Source organism: Cupressus sempervirens, chromosome 7 (assembly GCF_028749045.1).
Source record: "Cupressus sempervirens isolate cs-2001-9-10 chromosome 7, ASM2874904v1, whole genome shotgun sequence".
Lineage (NCBI taxonomy): Eukaryota > Viridiplantae > Streptophyta > Pinopsida > Cupressales > Cupressaceae > Cupressus > Cupressus sempervirens.
In genome coordinates this window covers 71,804,453-71,821,169 of record NC_143124.1, presented here as the reverse complement: position 1 = coordinate 71,821,169, position 16,717 = coordinate 71,804,453, and the positions used below count along the sequence as shown (strand labels likewise).

Sequence of the window (16,717 nt, the reverse complement as noted above, 5' to 3'; positions counted from 1 at the left end):
CCTTTTTTGTCAAGGCATATTCTATCATGTTAAAATTCACATGTATAGGTATGAAGATAAATATAAGATATTAAAGAGAAATAATTAATGGAGAGGAATAAAATTAAAATTAAAATTTACATTTAATAATATCTAATTTGCCTGATCTATTACCTTATATTGCGTCTATAGGGATACCATTTCGATTTCTAAATATTTACTTTACATGCATGTTTTATAGAGCTAAAACTTTGAGAGACTTAAGATTTCACAATTCAAAAGCACCATACAAGAGGGATGAAATGTAATGGTGATGTTTACATTCAAATCCTATTTCTTATTAGTTTTGTACTTTAATCTCTTTGTACATGTGCACAATGAAGGATGACATGATCTTTTGTGAAGTTGCACTTTCTTTCCTATCCTCTTCATACATTTACACACATCATATTGTATACTCATTCATCCACACTTTCATGTATTTACCAAGCTACTCATTAGCTTATCTATGCATCCATGACCATTAAATTATTTTCCACCTAATTTTGACAGTTATTGATAAGAAATGTCAAATGTTTCCAATCTTAAATGTTTAAAATTATTATTATAATTATTTCATATTGGCCTCCTTCACCCTTTCAACTTGAGTTGGCTAAATCACATGTTTAATTCTATATTGTTTTATTACAGGCTGAAGATTTATTGTATGATTTGAAGTGTTTATTTCATCATCCAATCAACATGTTTGAAAGTACATCATTCTAGGGCATTCTTAGTAACTTTCCTAATATCTTCCATAATTAAATTTGCATTGATTTATTTTAGTGAAAGTTTCTTGTAATAACAAAAATTTTCCAAGATAGTTTTAAATCTTACCAAGTCTACTAATATTGGAAAGAGTAGAATATAACTTCATAAACTGACTGAATTATAAACCTGAACAACATTAATTGCAAAGATCAATCCCAAACTTATGAATAAGTTAATAGTCATATATTCATATTCATACCTATATAAACTTATCCTCTAAAACACCAAAAATCAAATATGAACTCCAAAGTGACAAAACATTATAAAGTCATTGCTTAAATACTTTACATAATTAGCCTAACTTAACCCCTTAAGGAAATCTGAATAAATTTTTTCCCAATATTAACAATTTGAGATATAAATGTTTTTCCACAAATAGTATAAATATAAGCACTAGAAATACCAATCAATGGGTCAATTGTGAATGCATGCGCAAGGAAATGAATTGGGCAAGGGCGGGGATAGGATATCAACCTCAGGTGCATTGGACGCGTCAGCGCCAATTCCTCGAAAACTCAGACATCGACCATGTAAAGAATCCAATTTTCTCCGCATGGTTGTCGGTTGTGCCTGCCTGTTTTCTGAGCATTTGCCCATTCTTTCCTTGATCTTTGCCAGGAAGGAACATAATCGCCTGCAACATCTATAGTTCTCTCTATTTATGCTAATTCCCTCTGCCCTTCAGCTGCACCATCAATCCATTTTTATCCCGCTCTTGTTTAGCATTAATGAATGGCATCTTCACCCTCATCTGTCCCAAGTAATGAGGTAAATGCTTTCTCTGGAATTGAGCCGCAGGGCACACGGAGGAAAGTAGACGAATCTTCAAAATTGTTTGAAGAGTTCATCAACCACAGGGGCCCTGATGTCAAACAAACTCTAGCCCTTCATCTGTACAATTCTCTTACAGATTTAGGAATACATGCATTTCTTAATTCCGAAGAGAAAGAACTCGGTCACTCATTTCCTTCAACCATTGAGAATGCCATCCACTCTACTTCGGCTCATATTGCAATCTTTTCCGAAGGATATGCAGACTCCCCATGGTGTTTGGCAGAGCTTGTTCTCATGTTATGAACTAGTGCTAAGATCATTTGTTCTACGGCGTGGAGCCTTCTGCTCCTCGCTACATAGAAAAGGGGAAGTATGCTGACGCGTTCACTAAATATGAAAAGAAGAGGAGGTATATGGACAAACTAAAGATGTGGAAGGAAGCCTTGCAATCTGTTTCATTTATCATGGGCTACGAAATCAGCAGCGATTTCATGTAAGATCTTTGTGTTTCGGTTGTACTTGGGTGATCAACGTTGTTTGAATTTTTAGTGGGTGGAATTCCTATATCTTTGTGAACCAAATTTATTTATTATTAAGATCCCTTTTTACTGTGTACAGTATGAGTGGCTGCCAAAACATAGTGTCTGCTGTCCAAAATGAAGTGAGACGGAAAAAATCTCTGCACGTCGCCAAATACCCAGTGGGGCTTCACAGGCTTGTGGAAGACTTTGAAAGGCGGTGTCTTGATCAACTTGTGGAAGATTTTGAAAGGCAGTGCCGGAGAAATGAGGGCGGCAAAGAAAAGGTCCAGATCGTCGGCATTTTTGGAATGAGTGGAGTCGGCAAAACAACTCTTGCGAAAGAGTTGTTCAACCGAAAGCACTCACAATATAGGCGAGCCTGTTTTCTGTTCGACGTGAGGGAAGCCTATGCAAATAATAGTTTTACTTCCTTGCAAATGAAACTCCTCAAAGATCTATTCCAAATAGAGCAATTCAAATTTCAATGTACAGAGGAGGGGAAATTTCATATTGCGGATTGCGTAGGAAGGAGCAACCAGCTGAGTTTCTTCATTGTTGTCGATGATGTTGATCACCTTCAGCAGTTGGATACCCTACTAATCATGGATATTCTAAAGAAATCAGTTGATACCCTGGTGATTGTTACAAGCCGTGATGCAGGGGTGCTTATAAACGCTGGAATCACTGTTGCTTATAACCTAAAAGAGTTGGATAGAGATGATGCCAGAGAGCTCTTTTGTTGGCATGCCCTCGGCCAACCCAATCCAGCAAAAGATTTCCAGAAGTTGGTTAACTCTTTCCTTGATGTTTGTAGAGGTTTGCCTCTGTCTCTTCAAGTTCTTGGCAGTCATGTTCACGGTACAGATCAGAGTTTTTGGAGATTAGAACTGAACAAAGTTAGCAAGGCTTTGCCTCGAGAACTGCACAAATGCCTTAGAATAAGTTTTGATGCATTGGACTATAAGGAGCAACACATTTTCGTGGACTTCGCATGCCTTTTTGTTGATAAATTGAAGGATACCGCCCTTATACTGTTGGAGGCATCCGGATAGAGTGCTCAACATGCCCTGCAAACTCTTAAAAACAAGTGCCTCGCTCAAGAAATTGGAGAAGGAATATTTGGGAAAGAAATAATTTTGAGAATGCATGACCATCTACGAGACTTGGGAAGAGAAATTGCAAATGGACAGAGCTGTCTACGTCGCTTATGGCATCCACAGGTTCTTAAACATCTGGTATGCTTGTTTTTTTTCCTGACATTCTGCTTTATACGAATTGATATTTCTGATTTTCTGCTTTACATTAAGTGATATTTTATCTTTTTTAATCTCCAGAATAAAAAATCTGAACCGCCAAATTCTGTTCTGGTATTGCAGGAATCAAAGGGATTCCAAAACATCCTCTCTCAAACAAAAGGCAGATGTTTCCATTCATTTATTGAGAGATCCTTGAATTGTCGAATTATGTACCTTCTCGGGGAATCAGATTGTGGTTTACACAAGTCAACGGTTTTGTTGTGGCTTCAGCTAGATCATCAAGATTTTCAGAATCAGAATCAGCCAAGCATTCCTTCATGGGTTCCTCTTCAAAATTTGCAATGTTTAATAATCAGGAATTTACTTCTCACAGAGGTATTATGTTATTCATTCATTGAAAATTGTATTTTTTAAATTAGCGGCAGTTTCATTATTATTGCAAGCCATTGAATGTAAAAAGAAAAAATGATTTATTTTAAGTTACTCGTTCAATCTGATTTGAGTTCTATAATAGTTAGAATTCTACTTTAATGTGCGAAGGATAGATTTACAGGTATGGAAGGTCAACTAAGTAATCGTTTATTTAACTCTATCTTTCGTACTTTTCATATATTACCTTATCTTTCTATTAATCTATTTCATCATAGAATAATATAACAATTACAAAACATAAATATAAGAATAATATGTTTAATATATAATAAAAATAAAATATTAATAATTATAACATATTTTTCATTTAGCTATGTTATTAGTATTGCAATATTATTGAATGTGTTTTTTTATTTGAAAAGAGTAATTTAAAATTTCGCATCAATGATTCAAAATCTACTAAAAGGGTAGACAATCATAGAAATTTACCAAGCCATAGAATATTTTAAGCTATTGTTTTAAATGTGTCATATCCTTTTCTCCATTATTGTTGGGTGTTAATCATTGTCTGCTCATTTAATGAAGCGATGAGCTGACAAGACCAAAAAAAAATTGTGTCCCTACAATTGCATGGTAGCTTCTTCACAAACAAACTTAGATTAAATACAAATTATTATTTTCCCTCTTTATTGAACGCTATCACAGAAACCACCCACACTAAGAAAGACGGAGAAATGAAAGGTAAGTGTGACAAAAATATCTATACATAGAGCCATTCTTCTCAGTGATAATGACTAGGCATATAAAACCATTCCCTCCACCTCTCAAAATAGGAAATATGAGACTTCTAGAGATAATAAGATATGTTTAGAATTTTAATATTTGTATGTATTTCTTTGATGTTATGTTTTTTTCTTGGAACCTTATCATGTTGATTTCTCCCATCTCATACGTCTAAAATTGGTAAGGATCAAAGTTTAGCTAGAAAAACATGAAAGAAATAAAATGAGAGAGTCCAAAGTCCCCATCTCAACATCCAAGTTATATTTGACTATTTTGTGGATTTGAAAATACAAAAAGGTGATTTGATGTTAAGGTTTCGAAGTAATTGTTAATGCCAATAATCATTCTACAATGGCAGAATGGGGGAAAGTTGCATGGTGTGAGTGTGTTAATGTTAACTTTTATTCTTCTATGTTAAATTTAACAACCATCTACATGTCAAAAGTTTAAATCTTATTATAAATAGAATATACTTTTTAAAAGAATTTAAGGAGTACCACATAAAATATCTAAGTAAATTATAATATTTGGAGATATAAATCATCCATTTTTAAAGAAAAATTAAATAAAATAAAAACTTAAGTTAGTTAAAAACTAAATAAATGTAGATAAATAAATTTTTTATTATTGCTAATAGGTGTTTTTTTTTATTAATGTAGTAAACGGGTTAACCTTGGCCCAAACCATTAACACAAAGGTAATACAACCAACCCGATAATCAATACAACTAGGAGACTCTACATCTTAACATGGGTCCATAACTATATCTTTCCTTTACCTTGAGATTGAGACTGGAGGGTCATTTCAAATGGCTCTTTTTCCCCTTGCTTCTCTTTTCTACTCTTCACAACCTACCATCCATCTTCCACCTTTGCAGCTTCCATCTGCCAAGCAGACTCCTTATGTGTAAGGAATTCCACTTCATTATCAATTTTTGGTGAAGTCTCTTTTATTGTAGCATGATCATGTTGCTCCTATTTCTCCTATCCCACTAGTGTACCCATGCCTTCATAGGCCTGTAATAAACTCTTTCCACCCCCTATTGCAATTTTTCCACTCTATTTTGGGGATACATTCATAACTTCTAGAGAAATCCTTTGTAGGGGTTCAGTAACAATTTGGGAGAAACTCTTTTTTTTCTTCACCCTCATCCACATTCTTCAAAACTATGTAGTGTTGATCCTTGGTATTTTTCCATCAAGATGCTTTCCACTAGATTCTCAGTTTGGAATAGTTTGAAGCCACATGTCCCACCAGGTGACATCTCTTGCATCTGAATGGCATGCCTTCATAATTGAAGGGTTGAACCCAGCAACCTTTTGAAGTTTTGATCTCAATTTCTGCCAGTAGGCCAAGAGAGATATTCATTTCCACTAAAACTTGAGCATGGGTGGAATGTAAAAGGTTTGAAGAGCCTTCATCTACCATCAGAAAATCACCCAACGAATTTCTAATGGACTCCAAACAAGAATTAAACCATAAATGTAAAGGAAAGTAGGGGAACCTTACCGAGATGGGAATCTTTTCAAAACCTTCTGAATTAGGTCAAAATTTTGGGTGCCATGGTTTCAACATAAGGACATTTTGATCCTCCCAACACGAAAAGTGATCACACAGGACCTTCTTTCTATCTTCGTTGTTCTCAAAAATAATAATAAAAACCCTTTTGCTGCAGGGTAAATATGAATTGTTCCTGTTAGCAGGGGTTCCCAATTTTCTGAGATCGATTTATGCAATTCACATAAGTTTGGCCACAATCCACTGAACATTCCTATTAGTCCAAACTTAGAAAAAACTAAAACATTGTGAACAACTTCCTCATCTGCACAAGCATCCAAAACCACCGACACCCCCTTCTTTTTGTTGCACAAGGGGTCTTGAAAAAGCACCCCGCAACATCCTCCGCCATGACCTTCATGGCCTTCAATCCCAATGCAAACACTACCCTCATTGTCTCCAGTTGAAAGGTCCTCATCTGAGGCTTCAAATCCACCATCATCAGCAGAAAAAACTCTAACACTTCCACCATTAACTCGCTCATGCTTGTATTCTCTTCCAGTATTCCATCCGCCTCTCCCAAACCTTCCAAACCTACCAAAACCTCGATTACCACTGTCGTTATTAACCCTAAACCCCTTGCTAAACACTCCCTATGTAACATTGGCCTATAAAGCCCTATTCCTACTGTCCAAACCATGTTCCACAATAGACACCGCTACCACGTCCTTAGCAAAACCTATGGATCTGTTGGCATGGGAAGAAGACTAGTTTGCAATTAGTTTATTTCTGCAAGAAAGTTGCATCCCTTCTTTTCGTCTAACCATTTCACCTTTCCCTGTAATAAACCTCCATTATCTTTAGCTTTCGACACCAAAGAAGAGGCTACATGTAAATGTCAATTCCCAACATGCAGAGAGCCGGGAAGGAAAACCCTAGACGTCATAGTAGAGGCAAACAGGAGAACCATTTTAAAAATATATATATATATAAATAATTTTAGATGTAGTAAATCAAATTATAATTATTTTGTAGTTGATATCTATTGGCATTTTATAGATAGATTTATTTAAGATATCTATACTAGTTTTATTAAAATAATAAGATCAATTTGAAAAAAAGTAGACATTGATTTTATGTGAATGTGAGATGCCATCGAACTTAAGGTCTCATTTATCTAATTATTTATTTATTTCAACTACACAATGGAGCCAGTAACAATATTGGGCTTATCAAAGGATTTCCCCTACTACATGCATTTATTCTGCCATTTTTTTCTTAAAATAAAAACCTACAAGCACAATGGCTCTTGAAGTTCCACTATTGAGACTAAACTCTATTCAACAATGAAGAAAACCTAGAGACTAATGAAGTACTTTAATATCTTTTGTTTACGACTAAGAAAAACTCTTATGAAATACAATTTAGTGGGAATGGTGTTGAGATCACAATTTACTTTTGCACAAGAAAAAGACACAATCAACACAGAGTAATTACTCTCTTTAGTATGCCTTCACAAAAGAAAATTATGCCAAGTAACCTAATTAACCCCGCAGTTCATCATTATTAAATAAGTCTGTCCTTTTTTTTTACTCACATTATTCCTTGGTATCCTCTCTTGGATATTGTAATGTTTTTTTCAAATAGAAATGATAGTAATAGATATGATAAGGGGTTATCATTATTGTAGCAACCCTATTCAAATTTAATAAGCATCTTCCTCCTTCTTGAAAGGTGGCTATCCTAATGAGGCCTCTATAACACTATGACGTGTCCATAAGGTTTATTGTTCCCATCAAGTTAATTTTTATCTCCCATCGAATCAATTATTATGATTCCCACTAAGGGTTTGAATAGAAGTTGGCAAGCCCTCCACGTGTCTCCAAAATTGTAACTCTGCGGTATCATTTTTCGTAAGCGTCAAGAGTGTTAACCGCCTAGTTCCCTTCATGGTAAATATGTTGAATGACCACATCTTGTAATTTGCTAGTTAGTGTTGTAATATCACTAATAATTGTAAACACCTTCCAGCTAATTTTCCTTCACCCTCCAGCGGCTTTAATGATGAGCATCAAGTAGTAATATACATTACCTTACATATTTTCAATTAATAACGATACAAATTTATGATGATAGCAATAGACTATACATTATAGTAAGATAAAATGATCTATTCTACTTAGACAACTCTCACTAAAATTATCTACATATATAAATGAAATTCTATATCAAAATTAAGTATCTTAAATTATATATAATTTTTTTTCACATATGAGAAGGTAAAATTAAAAAATTACATGAACAGCACATGAATAGCGGCAATCCCACTTTTTATTGAAAGACTCTCGAGTCAGTGAGATGACATGAGAGAAATCGGACGATGGAATTCCACGTAAAGAAAGGAAAGTTTGCAACTTATAAGTATAAATATTTATTGAACCGGTAGGAATGCTTTCTTGTCTATTTTCTTAGATTTAGATGATTTTATCTGTTCCCTCATACAAGAGTGTCATTCTAACATATTTTATATATGGCTTTAATATCGCGTTGGCAAATGTTCACGTTCATTTTTCCTAAAACTAATCACATTACAGCCTAGCATTTCTTCATGGATTCCTCTTCAAAAAAAATTTGGGCGTCCACAAGGAAATTATTTCTCAGAGCAATGGGCCAGATCGGCTTACAGGTATTATGTTTTCCAATGAAAATTGAATTTCCATTTAATGGTAGTTTCTTTGTTATAGCTAGCCCATCATCTAAGTTTAAAACAAACCTATTCTCAATTTCAGGTGCTCGCACAATTGAAAGAGCTTCAGATATATAACACTTATTTCAGCAAATCTCCAAATTTAACAGTAATTTCAAATAGTTTAGAAAGATTGAAAGTTTGCTAATGTAGAAGGCTGAAAACTATGTCAGCGTCTGAACTTAAGAAGTTGATAGAATTGAAAATTTTTAAATGCTTAGATATTGAAGAATTAAGTGTTGTAAATTTGTACTGCCTGGAGAAAATTGAACTTTACAATTGTTATACCCTGAAAACCGTGCGGGGACTGTCATGTCATCTTAGAAAGCTGGTAGAATTGGACATTTCTGGGTGTCCGAAATTTGAGCAACTGCGTCTAGTGGGTCTGAACAATTAGATTTGATGATTCTTTCAAGCCAGCATTCTTTGAGTTGAAACATTGCATAAGTTTGGAAATGATATCAGGATATTTTAATGTTGGAAAGCTTGTATGCTTCAACATCAGTGACTGTCCCAAACTTGAGATGTTGCCGTATATTAAAGGTCCAAGTAACCTGAAGATTGTTGAAATTGATGAATGTGTGAAGTTCAAAAAACTTTCCTTGTCCACATGTCAAAATTTAAAAACAGTGAAGGGTAAGTTTGATCTGGAAGCATTAGTCCTACGGGATTGTCCAGAGCTTGAGGCATTGCCTTTTCTTCATTCTGTAACTTTCCTTGAGACAATTACCGTTGAAGGATGTGGGAAGCTCATTTATCTTCCGTTGCTCAAATGTCAAAATTTGAAACAAATATGCATATCAAACTGCCTGGAAATGAAACAGTTGAAATGTTGTGCAACTGAAGCATTCACAAAGAAGATTAGAATTGTCGGATGTGGGAAGTTCATGAACATATCTTTGCCGACAAAAACTGTGGAACTTGAAATAGAAGGTTGTCGAGATCTTGAAACAGTGACAGCAAATTGTAATGATAATGAATATCTGGAGCTGTCAAGTGTTTTACAGATGAGCCGTGTGATGTCTATTGCCAGTGATCAGACTTGTGAAGAACTTGGGAAGTTTGTCATTGATAAGTGCGGGAAGCTTACCGTTGATGGATATGCGAAACTCACTAGTGTCCACTTATTCAAATGCCAAAAACTGATGAAAGAAGTACGCATATCGAATTGTCCTGAGCTTCAGAGCATAACTTTGCCAAAGACAATTGTGGAGCTCAGAATAGAAGGTTGCAGAGAACTGAAAACAGTGCCAGTCGTTTATTCTCATACCAAACGGCTTAACGAGTTTTCAAATGTTGCCCGTCTCACCTGTCTGAAGCATATTACAATTCAGGCTTGTGACAAGTTGCAGATCATACAAGGCATTGATGAGCTCCATGCATTGAAATGCATGCAACTTTCCTACTGGAGCAATGGAACAATACAGAATTGCATTCCCATATTGAAGGTAGCCTACTGATCTAATAAGGACTCCTTTATCATTCAACAGGACTTCTAGTTGATTTGAAAGGAGAGAAATTAATTAAGAGAGTAAAATGTTTTACCTTTCCTTGATTTTCTTAAATAATCTCTTTGGTAATTGCTAAATGAAAATGATGTTTTTAATTTCAAATTGCAGAGCATGCCATCAGAACTTCTCGTTGTGATTGGAAGAGCAGCAGACGGAACGCTGTCAACTTTAAGTCCAGATCCCTTTTCTGACACGGAGGCGGTCAGTCCAATCATTTCAGAAAGTGATGGACGGCCGCTACCGCTGTCGAAATTGAGCGCGGTGATCTTTTCCTATGTTGTTGTGATTCATGGTGGCTGCTCGGTGAGGATGTAAAACCACCGCCTTGCAAATCTTTCTTGGTCGAATGGGGACCCGCCGGTGGAGATGATAAACAAAGGAGAATGGCTAATTACAGTCGCAATTACAAACCCCCATAAAAGAAGCCCGCAATATCGTCGCCGCCAGCTTGAAGATGTTCTGGCGGAGCAAGGGATATGGGTGAAGAGGATAGGATTGCCAAATGAACGCTAAATGGTTGAGAACTCAGCGTGTATTACAGAGAATTATTGATACTTTCTGTGTGTGATAAGTGCGAGCTGAGGTAGTCATCTTCATTATAAGTATTCAATTATTCTTTTTCCTCTTTTTTTCAATGAATAGTCCTTTTCTTATCTTGCATTTCTTTTTCCTTTTTTCACTATTGTCGTAATAGTATTTGTTTCATAGTAAAAAAGTAGAAGAGAAATGTAAATTTGATTTTTAATTTTGTTAAAGTCAAGTGAATATAATATATATTGAAAGTTGTAATCAAATCTTTCTACTAATATATATGCATTCTAAATCAAATAGAAGGTTGAAGGGATATGTTGATATAATATTAATGGTAAAAGAATATTTTGTTTAAAAAATTATAATTAAAATAAAATAATTAAAATCATTTGTTCAATTTTTAGATCTTATTTAAATCACTGTCATTTAGTAAATAAATGAATGCGAGTTTAGCTTTTTGCTTAGATAATTTTTTTCATTTATGATACAATTAAAAAATTCAAATCATCATTAACTTGTTGATGCTATTATGTTTTCAAAATAAAGAAGGAAATTTTAAGTTACAAAAATTTCGCTTAATTTCTTGTTGATTTGTGAAAGCATGTTACCCACAATTTCATGTTTAGACAAATACTATCCCTATAGGAAAACTAACTCATGCACCTCAATAGAAGATGAGAAAATCTTTCCATGCATTTCACTATACACCTTATCACATCCATTCACCACCTACAAAATATAATAACACTATTTTTTTATGAGTTCACCAAATGGATCAGATAAAAATGTTGACATTTCCTACCCAAATACATCAAAACTATAACAATGACTATCTTATTCATACAAAATAAGGCAGAGGTCATAGAGTTTATATAAAGTCTACAGGCAAGGAATAAATGTCTTAAAGAATACTAAATTTCTATAAGAGGTATTATCTATATTGAATCTTTCCAATTGGAGAACAAGTGTTTCCAATATTTTCTATTAGCATCTTCTAATCTAGTGGGGGGTAAAAGCACAATCAATAATTAGACTTTTATCAAGGAAAACGTTAACAACACTAAAACTGTTAAACTTCAAGGACATAATGTAAACTGATGAACTTTGTAAAACAACATAAAGTTTATGATTCTATTTTTTCATTTAAATAAGAATTGACATGATTTTTTAATTTTCATAGAAAATTTATCTATTGCTGAAACATGTTGAAAAATCAGGAGTTTTACCTCATGCCAAAAAACTACATGTAAAACATAATTGTTTTGGTCTCAATTCAAAATATGTGCTAGTAGACATGTATAGCTCTAGTGCAAGAAAAAAATTGATTTATTTTCGATCTATATTTTGTGAGATATAGTTTTTCAAAGTTAAACATTTTGAAAATTAGTTTTCATCTTCCACATTTATTTCCCTACACATGGGCCACCTTTAAGTGCACACAATATACACCCCCACTCTATTTATTTACTTATTTATATACTAAATTTACCTTAAAATAATTTTATATTTAATTGTTTTTCTTTTAAATCTGATAGTATTTAAGTCCTTAAATAATTAAACACAATATTATGCAAAATAATTTCTAATTTTTTTTAAAGCTTCTATTTTAATTTCTCACATAGTTGACTGAAAGGGGGATACTTAAGGTTTCAAAACCACAGGTAACATTGGCTCTGTCTAGTTGGTATATTTTGTTTCATGATTTAGAGAACTTTAGAATCTCTAGAACACTTCAATCCTTTATCCATTGGGTTGTAAAGTCACTAATTAATATGCTCTCAAGCTTGGTGAAATTTTCTCTATAATTTTTCCACTCCACATGATTCTTTTATCATGTTTTTCCTTTCAAATAAAATACATATGTTCATCTCTTGATGCAATTGGATATTTGTTAAACCATCCATTTTTCCTCTTTTTGTGATAATAATAATTTTATACAATAATATAACACCATGTAAATCATTACTACATGTACTTAACATTGAGGATTTTTCCAACACATCATTAGTGAAATCATTTTATCTTGAGCCAAAACATTTTCACTTAAATAGTAGCAATATTGGAAAGCTATTCTTCACAATAAATTATAACCACTACAAAATGTTAGCTTTGAAATGGATATTTACATCATCAAAGAAAAATGGAGTTTTATTTGTTTAGATTTCTAGACTACAATGAATATGGACATTTTTCACCATTAAAAATTGTTTTCCAACACATTAAGTCCATCTACTTGTCCCAGTTATCCAAGCATTACCAAATGTTTCTCTATTTGGAGTAAATCTATGTCTCTTTACCTAAAGTATCATTAGGATTGTATTGCTCATTATTTGAGATGTTTCTATTTTTTCCCTTGAGATATTTTGTTGGCTATCTCAATTATGTTATGGATTTCTTAGCAACAAATAATAAATTTCAAACCATCAAATGTGCTCCCAAATTACATAGCATTATGGAAAGCATAACGTTGATGACCACTTATGAGGTCACATTTATGCAAAACTTTGATATGCCCTTGTTAAATGAATGTAACTATAATATAGCTTTCATCCCTGATTTGCACTCATGCACACACAGCTAAAGTAATGGGAATCTAATCCAAAACTTTTCTTCTCGATTTCCATCAGAAATACCTTCAATTCATTCAGCCCTAATAAGGTTTCATATCAACCTTTAAAATAGTCAATTCTAATGCAAGTATAGTTCAAATATATGTTCTGAGTTAGTAGGGAAGAAAACGTCTAAATTTTGACTCTATTACTGCACAATGTCTCAAAGCTAATCCCAGATGCTACAAAACAACTATAAACTTAACTCAAAGATTATCTCAATTGATTAGAATATTGTAAATACCTTCCATGTTGATTTTGATACCAAAAAACTTTGAATGGCATAGAAATGTTTTGGCTAAACTCTGAAGTCAACCCAAATATGTGAAAATACTCTAAATTCAGTTCAATAGATTGTGAAAACTCTACAAATTGAAGTAAAACACCTAGAGATAAACCTCTAAATTTTGTGCTAACTCCAAAATAGTTTTTGAAGCTTAATAGTTTTTGGAAGAAATACTTTTTGAAGCTTAATAGAAAAAGGATATTCTTGGGATAAGTAAATACCTAAGACTATTAAAATGCTCTATATATTGATTCTCCATAGACCTCATATAATGCTTTTTACATCGAATTTTTTGAGCTAATTTCTTTAATGGATGTTTGGAGTTTGGACTACACTAAGGCCCCATTTGGTTGCGAGAATCATGAATCTGATATTCATCTATGGTGGAAAAAGTTATCTTCTATAATTTGTGCATTCTTAAAATAACTTTTGGGATAGCATTTGGGCCTATTTGGTTTTATTGGAAGAGGAGTCAAAAGATGCATATTATGTGTTTGGTTGGAACAATTAAAATTGGAATTGGAATTAGTTTTTTTTGTTTAAATCTTCCTAATTTAAATTTTTGCAAGATTGATAATATTGTAAATAAAAATACTTTTTTTATTTATAAACATACATTTTTTTGGTTAATTTTTTTAGAAAGCTAAATCATTTTAAGCATCCTCTTTCTTTTTTTAATCGACTTTAGGTATGCCAAATCTTTGAAATTCATTGAAATTGTATATAAATACTTAAATTGTAAGTGTGATTTTTAAATATATATATGTTTATTGTTAAAGAATTCAAAAGTTATATTTTAAATTATAAATATTTGATAGAATTTTCTATTATTTTGATTATATTTTAATAATTTGATTACAAATAATATTGTTAAACATTAAATATAACTATAAATTTGAATAAAATATTAGGAAAGAGCCTACAACACAACGGTAACTCGTGAGCCTCTCATGTGGGAGGTCTTGGGTTTGAAATCCCTTAAAGCATAAAAATAATTAATTACAATAAATAATAATATTTAATCTAGGCTTTGGCCTTTTATCAATCCAAATTTTTTTTTAAAAATAAAATAGCAAAACTAAAAGCATTTTATTTTTAAATATATTAAAGAAAATAAAAAATACAAATAATTCAATGTCATTAATATGATATTTCAACATAATTTTAATTAGAAGACTAAAGATAAGATTTATTTGTAAAGATAATTTTATGCAACTTTATAAAAAGATATCAAATATGATATTAGTCCTTTTTGTCATTTTATAAAAATCCTTGTACAAATTGTAGCTATGTGTTTATTCACATATGTTCCCAACAAATAAGTGCAATTAAAAGCAAAGGAGACATCGTAGAAAGTAAATTTCAACCTTTTGAGTCTTGCAACACTTGCACTATGGTCCTTCACTACGTATTGTACTTGTTGCTTGTGCATCACTAGCCCAACCAAAGAATCCACACCCATCATGTCCCTACAATAGAAAATCTTCATTAGTTCATAGCATAATAATTAATTATTCATTATGCTAAATTTTAACAAAATTAATCGTATTAACAACCTTTTTCCTATTTGGGCAACACCAAAATTTACTCCCAAGATTTCTTTGTGTGTTTGATGTCTTTAACAAACATGGCCCGACACCACATCGACATGTTGGAACATTCATTAAAGCCATCAACCTTGCAACATCAAAAGCACATTTTTAATATTAAAATACACACTTAATCCCACTGGGAATGGAAACCTATTAGAAATTGTAACACCCCACCAAGGGACCCAAAAGAAATGACCTAAAGTTTTACTAAGTTTGCCAACATTTTTTTTTTGAAGTAAGAAAGAATAGCATACACATCATGTTAGAGTAATTAGTTGTTTTCACTTATTAATTAAATCACTTTGATTTAATTAATTAAGTTTCCTATTACTCTAGTTTTCTTAAGCTATCTTGTAGGTGCATATAATTAATATTTTATTAATTATATTGTGCAACCTAACTTTTTAAGGCTTTAGATTACCCTTTTCGGGTTTTGGTCTCCTTTATAAGGATTGATCTCTTTGTATTTTTTATTATGAAGATCCATTGAATAATATTTTCTTCGTCTGAGTTTTTCAGATCAAACCCTTGCCTCTTCGTGTCTTTTTCTTCTCCGTGGGGTGAACCCACAATAATGGGTTCCACTTTAGTGGGACGAACAAAAATGAAAAAAATTGCAAAATGAGAAATTGAGTTTACCATATGTTCGCACGAACACACCTATTGTGTTCACGCAAACTTTTTTTTAAATCATGTTTGCGCGAACATCTTTCGTATGTTCGCGCGAACATATGTGATAAATATGTTCGCACAAACATGATTTGCATGTTCACGCAAACATGGTAAACGTGTTCGCGCGAACATGCAAAATCATAAAAAATTCAACCTTTTTTTCTTTTCTTTTTTTGTTTGCTCTTTTGACTGCCATAATTGCAAGAGAATGATCTCTTATTGTAAAATAAAAAATGTCAAAATGTGCTACTCAGAGCAAGCTTTCCAACGACTATAATTTTAATACATAATTTAATCATTAAGACTTTCAAATATGAGTTTAACTCATTATAGGTTCATTACCGATTAAATATCAACTGACTTTGACACCTCGGGAAAATTAGTAAATTAGGTCAAAAAAAATTTGAAAAATATGGAGGCACTAGCTTATTGAGATACCTTTTTATTCAAAAAAAAAAATGGTTTATGATGAATTGACTTCAAATTATCTATGTCAAATGGAAGGTATGTCTGAATTACGGTTCATGTCACTTCAAAACTTCATAAACTATACAATATTCAACAAAAATAAATCAAACCAAATGCAGACACTGGATATTGATGTTACAAATCCAACGCCAAAAGAATTACTTCATTATCATTTCTAGAAAAAAAAGTTATGTGTGTCAAATGGACTGTCACTCTTTAAAATATTGAATTTTATTGTGTACCACTTTTCAGAGGAGATAAAAAAATTGACATAAATAATTTTTTTTTTTAGATTAAAAAATAGAGTTAC

At 32.6% G+C, this 16,717-nt stretch overlaps 1 protein-coding gene across 1 annotated transcript; it reads left to right on the top strand.

Annotated features, from left to right (window-relative positions):
- The first annotated feature begins 1,991 nt into the window (after positions 1–1,991).
- On the top strand, positions 1,992–3,136 carry LOC149545547 (disease resistance protein Roq1-like). The gene is made up of 2 exons (XM_089793797.1): positions 1,992–2,056; positions 2,182–3,136. The coding sequence occupies exons 1-2, from the start codon at positions 1,992–1,994 to the stop codon at positions 3,134–3,136; spliced, it is 1,020 nt and encodes a 339-aa protein (XP_089649923.1).
- Positions 3,137–16,717: the final 13,581 nt, after the last annotated feature.

Bases quoted from the DNA above. Each gene is read 5' to 3' on its own strand.
- LOC149545547 (XM_089793797.1), top strand. From the start codon at position 1,992: ATGTGGAAGGAAGCCTTGCAATCTGTTTCATTTATCATGGGCTACGAA. The intron at 2,057-2,181 runs GTAAGATCTTTG...TACTGTGTACAG, and splicing joins GAAATCAGCAGCGATTTCAT to TATGAGTGGCTGCCAAAACA.